The sequence below is a fragment of the Ictidomys tridecemlineatus genome, chromosome 14 (genome assembly GCF_052094955.1).
Source record: "Ictidomys tridecemlineatus isolate mIctTri1 chromosome 14, mIctTri1.hap1, whole genome shotgun sequence".
NCBI lineage: Eukaryota > Metazoa > Chordata > Mammalia > Rodentia > Sciuridae > Ictidomys > Ictidomys tridecemlineatus.
Window position 1 is genome coordinate 7,512,108 of NC_135490.1, and position 12,589 is coordinate 7,524,696.

Consider the following 12,589-nt stretch of genomic DNA (forward strand, 5'->3'; position numbering starts at 1 on the left):
GAACACAATGGACTGCTTACTAACTGGCTGAGGGGCAGGGAAAACTGCCACAGGAAAGAGCAAAAATTTTCTTGCTGGGTTAGTAGAAGGGAAGGGACCATATATTCTCGACATTTTCAAAATGGAAATGAAACTTAAGTCTTATTAAAATTTTTTGATGAAATCTGTCAACACACAGGTGTGGGGGGGGGACTCCCACAGTCTTAGTTACTGAATTACTCCATGCAGTGGCTACAGTTAAATACACGTTTCCCCAAGCAATGCAGAATAAACCACACTGGTGAGTTCCCATACATGTGAGATGAAAAGACATGCAGATGGTGCACTTATGAGAGGATGCGTGTGTTACTGTGCCAGAGAGACTGTGGAAAAACAGCTCCTCTGGCATGAGGGCTCCAACGGCAATGGGGCTGGAGTGGTGGGGCCTTCCATTGCGCCCTGCGTCAGTACATGTTTAGGCATGGGTCACACAGCTGCCCAGTTGCCCCTAGTACTTCTCAAAAACACTGAGTGTGTGTGGTGAATGGTGTAACTTGCTTGTTTGGATCAGATCCTCCTCTCTTCTTCTACCTTCTCTGCTTCTCTGCCTCCCTCTGAACTTCTTCCCTCCTCCTCCTCCCCATTGCGTACTTGCCAAGTATCCTGTTGTATGACAATAAATCCATGTGGGTGAATAGCGATTTCTCACAAATTCAACAGGACAACTGAATCTTACCACATTCCTTTCAAATTACATGAAATTCTATCTAGACACGTGAGCAGAATGGAGGGACACTGACTGCTTCCCTTCCCCCACCCCACACCACCACACCCCAGGATCTAAGTTGTCCTTACACTGTCCCACTGCTCACTAACCAGGAACCTTGGGCCAGGTGCCAGCTGCTCACCTGCTCGGAGTAGTCATTCCCGTCAACATCATCACTGTTGGAATGGCCTCCTGGACTCTGTACATCTATCCCATGGCTCTCCAGGATTGCTGCTTCTTCGAAAAAAGCAAATAGATCCCTAAATTATCTGCTGCCTTATCACAGTGGCTGAAACACAATTAATTTTCATGTTGAGGAAATTGGAATATCATTAAACGAGAGCCTACAATTCATCAACATTTTGTTTCTTTTGAACTACAAGTGGGTGGAAGCCAACAGCATGCAGCTCAGGGAGATGCACTTTGCCATCCTATTGTCCCTGCCACTAGCATGTCATGTGGTCCACCCTGATTCATAAAACTTGTTAACTAGTCTTGAGGTCCTACAGAACATCACAGAGTTGGGATGATAAAAGGAAGTGTATGTCTAAACGAAATACAATTTTAGAAGTGCAAAACCAATCTCCTACCCCAATCTCATCAATTAAAAAAATTATTTTTCTTATTTTGGTTACAGCTTTGATCGGGGAAAGAAATGCTTTATTTCTTCCTTTTTCACTTTAGCTCAGGGGCAGGGTGCTTGCCTAGCATGTATAAGGCCCTGGGTTCAATCCTTAGCATCACATAAAAATAAACAAAATAAAGGCATGCTGTCCATCTAAAACTACAAAAAATAAATAAATAAATATACAATGAGAAAAAACAGGGTGATTTTTATTAGGGTCATTTAGACCTGCAGTTAATAAACTGAAGTCACTCTTAAACACAATGTTTGTAACTTCCTCATGAGAGAAAGCAGTCTCTCAGATACATTACCGATATTGGCTCTCCTCTTGATTTCCTTCCGTCTGTTAGCAAACCAATTATATACTTTCAGGGAGGTAACTCGTTCCAGATCGGACAATTTTTTGCCTGTGAATGCATGCAATAAAATTCAGATAATCTATATTTTGGACCCAAGAATGAACTAGTTTTAAGGAATAATACTTTTCTTCTTTAAAAGTTGCTTTTGATTCCATTTATTGTCAAAATAACAGCAGGGAGAATCTTTTTTTTTTTTTTTTAGCATGACATAGTAGCATGTGCACACTAAAATTATTATGAAATGAATAAAGACACACATGAGTACATAACTAGCAACTAATAACACAATGTGCTTCTTTATATAATATGCTTTGATTCATAAGGGCAAACATAATAGTAAATAATTCCACAAAGTCAGTATGCTAGGGTGCTAGATTCAAAGTTCTTATGATATTATTGTGGAGGCTTCATTTAATTAGCATCATTCCAGGGAATGTTGTTATTATTTATCACGTATCTAAACAATCGAAATTTACTTACATCTTTAAGGCCTTCATTATTAACTATTTTCTTCCTGTCTTAAGACCAGGAATATATGACACATGCTTCCTTGAAGGCTAAAGGCCACTGTGACCATGCATTACTGTGACTACACTGGAATACACAGTATCACTCAGGCTGCATTTCAGACTTACTATTTTCTTTGGTTTGAATGTAATTTTTTATAAAAAGTACCATGCTTGCCAATAAGGACCCACCTGTACCATTCCCTTCTCTCCTGTCCATTTCTGTTTTTCAGCTTTAAGTCCACAGTGGGTGGAGAAACCAGAAAACAGATTTGTTAGGGTCTTGGTGATATATGGGTACAGTGTTTTCCAGGGAGAGTTCAAGCACCTGCAAAGCTTTAGAACTAGGACTTTCGGCTTATGTAAAAAAGGGTACAGAATCCTCTCACTTACATATAGTCGGAGCTGTTATAGTGTGGCTAGAAGTCTGGCTTCATTGTCATATTGCTTGTAGTAGCAAAAATTGGAAATTATGCCCAATTGTCCATTAACAGAAGGGAAAATAAATTACTGCTTCATTGTTATAAGATATGGATACATTAGCATATAATCTTTAAGCCATTCAAAGTAACTGGCCAAATGGAAATCAATTAGATAACCTTAACTGAGAATGGTTTTTGGTAACAAAAATCTGTAAAACGTGAAATAGTCAAGTACATGGAATAAAATACTTATGAAGGATTTAAGTGGCTCCATTGACTTGCACAGGAACAACAGGACTTTAAAAGGGTGTTACCTAAGTTTTTCCAAAGCAGAAGTCATCCCAATGTGGGGAGGAGACAGGAGCCAACTCAAAAAGGAATACAGAATCACACAATGTATAACAACTGTTTTTAAAAAAGAAAAATCTATCTAATCTTTTTATTAGCAAGCTTATTTAAATATTTCAAACTGTAAGTTCATTTTGGACTTGATATATTTATGCTAAATTTTGGAAAGAAAAATCTATACATAAAATAAAAAATTTTTCAAGGTCTCAAACCGTTTGCAGGGTCTCTCCCTGGAAATTCCAGTGTGTGTGAGCATTTGATTCTGAATGCCATAATATCCCTCAGAAGTACTATTTGGACAGGACAAGACAAGGCAGTGACCTGCAGAAGGATGGCACAGGCTGAGCAGAGAGCATTGACTTGAAATGAGTCGGAGATGCAGTGGCCTAAATGATGCAGCGTAACAAGAGCAGCACACAGAGCAGCCTGGGCTTGGCCCTCACCTGGCTTCTGGATAACTGCATTGCAAGCATTTGCAATTTCTTCTCTCTTTGCTTCATCTGGGTATTGATTCTCGTTGAAGTAACTGCAGAGGCAACCAATAAAGACACAAACTTTTTACTTTTCTAAATGTGCTCTCATAAAAACACTAACTCATTGGAAAACATGTTCTTCCTTAAAATGTACCATTCAAGTGTCTAGTTCAGGTGGTCTTCCAGAATTTTCTGTAGAACAGAAATGGACTCTTGTAGGCTGTTCAGTATGGCAGCCACTACACATGACTACTGAGCATTTGAAATGAAGCTAACGTAAGGGAAAGAATTTTAACTTTTACTTAATTTTAACTAATTAAACTTATATAGCTCTATGTCACCTAGTGCCTAGCCTATGGTACAGCAAAAGTGCACACACTGCTGTATTTCATTAAAAGATGTCATCAAAATAAAAGTTATTTTTGATATTTATGAGTGATTACAGTCACAATGCCCAGGACTTTTTTTTTTTTTGAGGGGGGTAATTTGTTTGTAGTAGCAAAAAACTGGAAATTATGCCCATTAACAAAAGAATGGCAGAAAAAATTATGGAATATTTATATTTATACACAGCTATTTAAAAATGACTAGAGAAATAAGTTAGCACTCTGTCCACTGACTTGGAGGGATGTTTATGACATATTTCTTTTCTTTTTCTTTTTTTGAGAGAGAGAGAGAGAGAGAGAGAGAGAGAATTTTTTTAGTTTTTGGCGGACACAACATCTTTGTTTGTATGTGGTGCTGAGGATCGAACCTGGGCTGCACGCATGCCAGGTGAGCACGCTACCGCTTGAGCCACATCCCCAGCCCAATTTTATGACATATTTCTAAGTGCAAGAAACAATCTGCAGAATAATATGCATGCAAAATTATTATTATCAGAATTTTAAAATTCCAATCTATGTATACACCAATTTGCATGGATAAAAGCTGGAAAAATATACATTAGCCTGAAAATACTAATTATTCATTGTGGGGAAAAGGGGTTTAGTAGGAGGATATTTAAACATTTTCCTTGCATTTTTCTTATGTTAAAAAAGTAGGTTTACATTTTTCCTATGTTAAAAAAGTAGGTATTATTTTTGCTCAATAGTACTTTTAAAGGAATTTAGGCTTGCTACATCTACCCTTTTATCAGACCCATGAGACACTCTGTGGGAACAGAATGATTATTATTTCCACTCTTTCTACCATCTATGAGTTTTGAGAAACAAGAGAATATTCCCAACTTAAGCCTGGAAATGTAGGATAAGGAAATGACCCCTTACCAAATTCTAGTACCTACTATTTCTTTAGGGACACTGCTGCAAAAATACCCTGGAGTAGCACCCCCACACCCACCCAAACCTCCCAAGTCTGACTGCTGCTGACCCCTGCTCTGTCCAGCTTTCTCCATGATGGCACCTTGACCACCCTCCCCATAGTTTCCTTCTGAATCCTACGGTTTAAGCATCTTTTCCTGCTTGATTTCCTGCTATCATTTTCAGGCCCACTGTTCACTCTGAGGATTTTCCCAAGTCACTACCCTTGTAACTACTCCATTTCCACACATAGGATTTGCGGATAGTACTGTGCAGAGTGTAACAGGCAGGAATCTGAAAAGACATCCAGAGGATTGCTGTCTGAGCTGAGCCCTGATGATGGGCTAAGCTACTTAGAGCCTCGCTTGACTGTTCAGAAGTTTCCAAAAGTTTATGGGAGGCTGAGTCTCCCCTCACAGTAACTTTGCATCTTGATCTGCTGCTGCTCCCATAGCCTAGAAAAATGGAACAACCTTGTAAAGACTACATTACTGTGCTTTCTCTTGCCAGTACATCTGTTTTTTGCCCTTCCCCCAATGTAAATCTTGCCTATATTTCAGGGTACAGATCAAATATTCACTCTTGGCCAGTCAAGCAAATTTTCTTTACCTTATGAATCCCACAGCACCTCATCTGTTCCTATCTTACAACTCTTTCAATTTGTATTATAGTTACCATTATATGCATCTTTTTTCTTCTATATAGAAAACCACGAGGTCAGAGTGCAAGTCTGAATCAACATTCCTCCTTGGCACAGTTGACAAAGCAATAATGATGGACAGAATCACCACCAACCCAATGTGGGGCTTCCAAAAGAAATGACATCACAGTCTGTGAACTGTTGTCAACTGAAAGTACAGAAATGTTACAAGGCAGGTTTTGAAGGATACATACTAAAATGTTAGAAATTATTATCTCTGGGGAGCAAGAAGGTTAGGAGTAGAGGAGACATAAGGGAAACACTGGTGGTAATTAAGATTGATTTTCACATCCTACTTTGTATACTTATCTATTGAATTTCTTTTAAAAATGTGCAATTTTTCATAATTTTCTTGTTAATTAAAGATATTTGAGGAAACACTGAAATAATTAAGAACTAGCTTATTGAATAATACAACTCTGTAAACAACTTATGTTTTGAAAGTTTGGGATCAGATAGAAAACATTAAGATTATGATTGCTGACTAAAAAGATAAAGCCATATTTTTTCAAGCTAAATTAGAAATTGTAATTATTTGTGTTATGTGTTTTATACTGCATTAAAAAGTATTAAATTTTATTTTTAATCTGTAATTTTTCAGGATCTAACTATATAAAATAAAGAAGATGGAAGCAAAAAAATAGTAACTTTTTCTAAATTTAAAAGCTCAAGAAAATGCAGTTATTCACAATAGTTTCTCTAGGGCTAATAAAGACCTATTGTTATGATTACTTTTAAAAAATATTTTTTAGTTGTATATGGACACAATACCTTTATTTTATTTATTATTTTTTTGTGGTGTTGAGGATTGAACCCAGTGCCTCATTTGTCTAGGCAAGCATTTTACCACTGGGCTACAACTCCAGCCCAACAACCTATTATTTTTATAACTTAGAAATGTACAGCTCAGTTTCACTTCTAAATTCTAACAAATATTTAAAGAACTAATACCAATTCTTAAATTATTCTAAAATATTGAAGAAGAGGGAATTCTTCTAAACTCATTCTACAGAGCCAGCATTGCCCTGGTGCCCAAACCAGAAAAGGACATCACACAGAAAGAAAGCTATAGGCCAATATCCTTGATGAACACAGATGTAAAAATCTTTAAGAAAATACTAGCAGGGCTGGGGTTGTGGCTCAGTGGTAGAACGCTCGCCTGTCATGCGCGAGGCCCTGGGTTCGATCCTCAACACTACATAAAAATAAATAAACAAAATAAAGGTATTATGTTCAACTAAAAAATAAATAAATATTAAAAAAAATAGAAAAAAAAGAAAATACTAGCAAACTGAATCTAACAGTACATTAAAAAGATTATTCACTATGATCAAGTGGGATTTATTCTAGAAATGCAAGGATGGTTCAACACATGCAAATCAGTAAACAGACCTAAAACATAAACAGAATGCAGGAAAAATCTTGATAACAGATGATAAAAAGAATTTAATAAAATCTAACATTTTTTTTCATTATAAAAATCTGAACAAATGAGATGAGGAAGGAATACATTTCAACAAAATTAAGGCCATTTATCATAAGTTAACATTGTACTAATAAGGAAAATCTGAAAATTTTCTCCATAGGATCTGGAACAAGACAAGAATGCCCACTTTTATCCAACACAGTACTGGAAGCCCTATACAAAGCAGTCAGGCAAAAGGAAGAAATTAAGTGCATCCAAAGAGGAAAAGAAGAAGTCAAATTATCTCTGCAAATGACATAATATTGGGTATACAAAACCCCAAAGACTCCACCAAAAAGCTCAGAACTAATGAATGAATTCAGCAAAGCTGCAGGTTAAAAAAATCAATGTACAAAAATCAGTTCTGTTGCTATATGCCAATACAGAATTATCTAAAAGGGAAATCAAGAAAGCAACTTTATTTACAACAGGGGGAGGGAGGGAGATGATAAATTAAATCAAAGAGGTGAAAGATCTCTACAATGAAAACTATGAAACCCTGATGAAAAGAAATTGAAGAAGACATCAAAAATGGAAAGTCATACTATGACCAATATTGTTCAAATATTGGTACTATTCAAAGCAATCTACAGGTTCAACACAAACCCTATCAAATTACCAATAATATCCTTCAAAGAACTAGAAAATACAATACTAAAATTTGTATGGAACCACAATACACCTCAACTAGCCAAAGTAATCTTGAGTGAAAAGAAAAAAAGCAGGAGATATTATACTACCTGACTTCAAACGATACTACAAAACTACAGTCATAAAAACAGAATGACAGGGGCTGGGGATGTGGCTCAAGCAGTAGTGTGCTCGCCGGACATGTGTGCGGCCCGGGTTCGATCCTCAGCACCACATACAAACAAAGATGTTGTGTCGGCCGAGAACTAAAAGAAATAAATATTAAAAAATTCTCTCTCTCTAAAAAAAAACAAAAAACAGAATGACAGTGGCATAAAACAGAAACTGAGTCGGAACAGAACAGAAAGCCTAGAAGTAAACCCACTCATCTACAATCAATTGATCTTCAACAAAGGTGCTAAAAACATGCATTGAAGAACGAAGTCTTTTTGATAAAGCGTGCTGGGAAAATTGGATATCTACATGTAAAAAAATAGAGAACCGTATTTCTCATGTTTCAAAAATCAACTTGAAATGGGTTAAAGACTTAAATATACAACATGAAACTACTAGAAGAAAATAAGAAAGTGTGTCTAGGCATTAGAACAGACAAGGAGCTTATGGACAAGTCCCCAAAAGTACAGAAAACAGAAGTGAAAAAAAAAAAAAAGACAAATGGAATTACATCAAACTAATACGCTTGTGTGCAGCATAAACAACAATCAACAGAATACAGAAACAATCTATAGAATGGGAGAAAATATTTGTAAACTATACATCTGATAAGTGCTAATATCTGGAGTATATAAGGAACTCATGTCTCACTACCCCAAAGTATTCCATTTTGGACAGTACTCCTTAAGACCACATCATATTATTGGCTGATTTGAATTTGATGTCAATTAAAATGATCTGAGTCTTTCCCATATGTACTCTATGAAAGAAAATATGATAATTGATCAGGGGAAAAAAGGTAGCATCAAAGAAGAAAATAACTACTCATAAAAGGAGGTATAAAGTTCAAAGAATCTGACTGGCACATAACAGACTTTCAATAAGTATTTGTTTGATCTACAAATAACTGAATAAATGAATACATTACGGAGTACATGAATGGTTCCAGTTAAGGCTTTGGGTGAAACCCAGAATCATTTCTTTTAGGACAAAGACTGTTGGGATCTCACCATGTTGTACAATATCTTCTCCAGGTACATTTGGTGGTTTTAGCTTAAGATATAACTGAATATGATTACATCAAAATCATGCTTATTTTTAAAACTATATAACCAAACTAGACTATCAATGAAATTGGAAAATATGTCTAATGAATGACTTTGAATTTGGACATAATTAATCATTCATTTAATCACTGAAAAATGCTGAGCCCTAGTTTATACCACATAATTGATTAAGGGTGGTAAAGATGAACTAGACAAAACTTCCCAGAGTAGGCACCAAGAGATACAGTGCGTATAGAAACAAAGTATTGTGAAAAAGAACCATATTACTTGTATGAACATTGTACTGTAGTAGCAGAAGACATTTGTCCAGAGTCTTGAAAAAAGAGCAAAGGTTTTCAGAGAAGGAAGGGTGGATACAGTGAAAAAAATGCAAGGAATCATGTGAGAGCTTAAAATATTCTTGAAACTGAGAAGGAGTTCAATTACAGAGCATGAGATGGGGTAATCAGGGTTCAAGCGGAGAAAGATTGGATCTAGACTTTCAAGGATGTGTAGTCAACTTTATAGGAAGACATGGTTTGAAGCCAGGATAATGTAGGATCTAACTTCCTTTGTATGACAATACTTCTGGTCATACAAGAGGCAGAAGACCATTAGGCAGCTGTAGCAATAGGTTAGGAGACGCCTGGGGTAAATTGAGTCATGAAGAAGGAGGAGGTGGGATACTTTGGAATGGTACTAAATGCCTTTAAAAAGTCTTAGGAACAGCATGCACAATTTAACTTTTAGATTTTTTGAAGGAACAGATATTTCCTTCCTTTTTCTTTTTTTTTGCTGGGAGTGGGTATGGGGGTTGGTACCAGAGATTGAACTCAGGGGCACTCAGCCACTGAGCCCCAGCCCCAGCCCCAGCCCTATTTTGTATTTTTATTTTAGAGACGGGGTCTCACCAAGTTGCTTAGTGCCTCGCTTTTGTGAACTCGCAATACTCCCACCTCAGCCTGGTACCCCACTATCTCATCTCCTATTTGAGAGCATCTTTGTGTGAAATGACCTTCAGCAACAAACAAAACTATTTAAAAACTTCCCCATTCTTCTTGTTTTGACTTTACAAAATGAAGTGAAGGCACAGAGATGAAGCAAATGGGAAAACCCTCTCTGAGTAGAGCATCCTTCTTTTGCTAACCTAAAAAGGCCTAAGGAACACTCTGTTTACTTACAGACTAGAACAGTGATATTCCATCTTTTATCTAAAGATAGAAGTCCCTCTAATACTAATCCTACTTTGCAAGAGAGGAATAAGAGCAGAGCTAGACATCAGCGATGCACATAACTCTTCCTCATTCAACCTGGACTTTAGGACAATGAAGGATCTTACTCATCATCAAACCTGTTCATTTGAGAAAATGGGGACCACAACAAGGTGCATTCCCCAAAGTAACAGAGCTGGCATGGATCAGGGCCTCTTCTGGTCCCATATGCTTCCCACTACTGTCTGCTAAAAAGTTGCCGGGAGTTTGGGTTGATGTCCCCCAAAACTCAGAATATAAACTTATGCGAAGATAGGGTATTTGCCGATGTAATTATGGTAAGGATGAAGATGAGTTCACACTGGGCCCTAAATCCAGTGACAGCATCCTTACAAGAGACAGAATGAATACACAGAGAAGGCAACGTAGAGATGAAAGCCTACACAACCAGGATGCGTACTAAGGATTGCCAGCAACTGCCAGAAGCCAGAAGAGGCAGGAAGTAGGGTGGAGTCCTCAGAGCCTCCAGAGGGAACCAAACTTGCTAGCACTTTGATTCTAGATGCCTGGCCTTCAGAACTATGGGATAATAAAATTCGGTTGTTTCAGGCCCACCAATTTCTATGTCAAACATAAGAAGCTAAAGTACATTGGATGAACTAGAAAAACTTTTAAACTGAGATTGAACCCAGGAGTGCTTCACCACTGAGCTATATTCTTAGTTCCCCCCCCCCCTCCGCCTTCCAGCAAGGGTCTTGTTAACTTGCTAAGGGTCTCATTAAGTTACCCAGGCTGGCCTCTAACTTGTGATCCTCCTGCCTCAGCTTCTAAGAGTTGCCAGGATTAAAGGTGTGCACCACTATACCCCAGTGAATATGGGTAGTCTTAAGGGACAAAATGATTAAACCAATGTTTTAAAAATAGTTAACAATGTGTAAGTATTAATTTTTAAATTAAAAAAATGTATCTAAAATAAAAATAAATCTGAGTCATGTAGTATTCAAAACAGCCTACCTCTGATTAAGTTAAAAACTATTTCTCAAAGTAATTTTCTTCTCTTTCAATATTCTCTATTTACAAACTGGCAACATAATCAGGAAGATGGGACTTGAGCTAGTAATACAGCTGCTAACTTACACGTCCAAGCACAGGAGACCCCATCATAAATTATAGTGTAAAGTGGACTTAGTCAATAAAAATTCTGTTTTCAAGGATTATATAAACGATAAACATGTATATAACTACATAAACAGTTTAAGCTTCTTTTGCTTAAAACGATATGTATACAACATAAAGAAAAATGACTGAAAATACATCAAATGTTACATATGAATATCTCTAAGTGACAGTATGAAGGGGTATTTTAATTTCTACACTTTCTTGCATTTCCTCATATTTTAAGCTTTTTAAAAATTGCTTATTTTTTATGTATATTTTTGGTACTGGGGATTGAACTTAGGGGCACTTCACCCCCATCCTTTCTAATTTTTATTTTGAGACAGGGTCTCACTAGGTTGCGGAGACTGGCTTGAATTTGTGAACCTTCTGCCTCAGCCTCCTAAATTGCTGGGATTATAGGCATGCATCACTGTAAGCAGCAAGCATAACTAACTAACTAACTAACTAACTACCTATTTATTTATTTATTTCTAGTACCAGGGATTGGACCTAGGGCACTTCACCACCCAACCAGGTATGTACCACGATGAGCAGCAAGCATATCTATCTATCTATCTATCTATCTATTTCTAGTACCAGGGGTTGGACCTAGGGCACTTCACCACTGAACCACATCCCCAATCCCTTTTTATTTTTTATTTTGAGACAGGGTCTTACTAAGTTGCTTAGGGCCTTACTGAGGCTGGTCTTGAATTTGCAATCCTCAGCCTTCAAATCACTAGAATTACAGGTTAACTTTCTATTTAAAAAATATTCTTTGAAAATAAAGTTTGCTGTGTTAAAGCATGAGGAAAGTGGAATTATATATTATTATTTTTTAATAATAAACTTTCTTAGCTTACCTTAATGCGTTTTGAAACACATTTACATTTAAAAGTTTATTTTGCAAACATTATGGTACAAAAAACAGAAAATGTCCTACATTAATGTCTTTCTTCAGATGAGTTTATTTTTAATTCTACAGGCTTGGTAAAACAATAGCTCTCACCACAGTGGCCTTTTAGAAGGTGCAGGTACAAGAAAAGCTGAACTATGCATGAGTTCTTTTACAGAAGGTATAGATGTTTTCATAGATCTGTAGCATCTTCAAGTTTTAAAATAGAAAAGAGTTTTAAGTGGAAAAATTAGGACTGGACCATGGACAGATTAAAGTATTCAAATATGGGAATCTGACCTTTTTGCCAATTCCCAAATACATATGGGATCCCATAGCACAGCTCATTACATACAGATTTAGAAAAACCAGAGTGGATCCTGACAAAGAATCAAGGACCTATGAGCTGAAAGGAGGCATACCAGGTCAACCTCTTTACTGTGCAGGTGAGGATATGAACTTTACAGATGAGATGCCAGAGGAGAACTGGCTTGCTTAAGACAGAATGAACTTGAATTCAAGCTTTCTGAC

General features: G+C 36.9%; 1 protein-coding gene across 14 annotated transcripts in view; it reads right to left on the bottom strand.

Moving 5' to 3' along the window:
• The window catches only part of Hmbox1 (homeobox containing 1), a 162,604-nt gene that overhangs the window by 13,925 nt on the left and 136,090 nt on the right, over nucleotides 1–12,589 (bottom strand). For 3 of the 14 annotated variants that reach the window (XM_078030815.1, XM_078030812.1, XM_078030821.1), the window contains exons 8-10: nucleotides 3,449–3,531; nucleotides 1,682–1,777; nucleotides 888–979 (exon numbers count right to left, since the gene is read on the bottom strand). In XM_078030815.1, the coding sequence (XP_077886941.1) occupies nucleotides 888–979; nucleotides 1,682–1,777; nucleotides 3,449–3,531 (271 nt within the window). Of the gene's footprint in view, nucleotides 1–134; nucleotides 643–887; nucleotides 983–1,681; nucleotides 1,778–3,448; nucleotides 3,532–12,589 lie in introns of those variants that run through there. The other 11 variants (XM_078030814.1, XM_078030811.1, XM_078030820.1 and 8 more) reach the window with 8 other exon arrangements.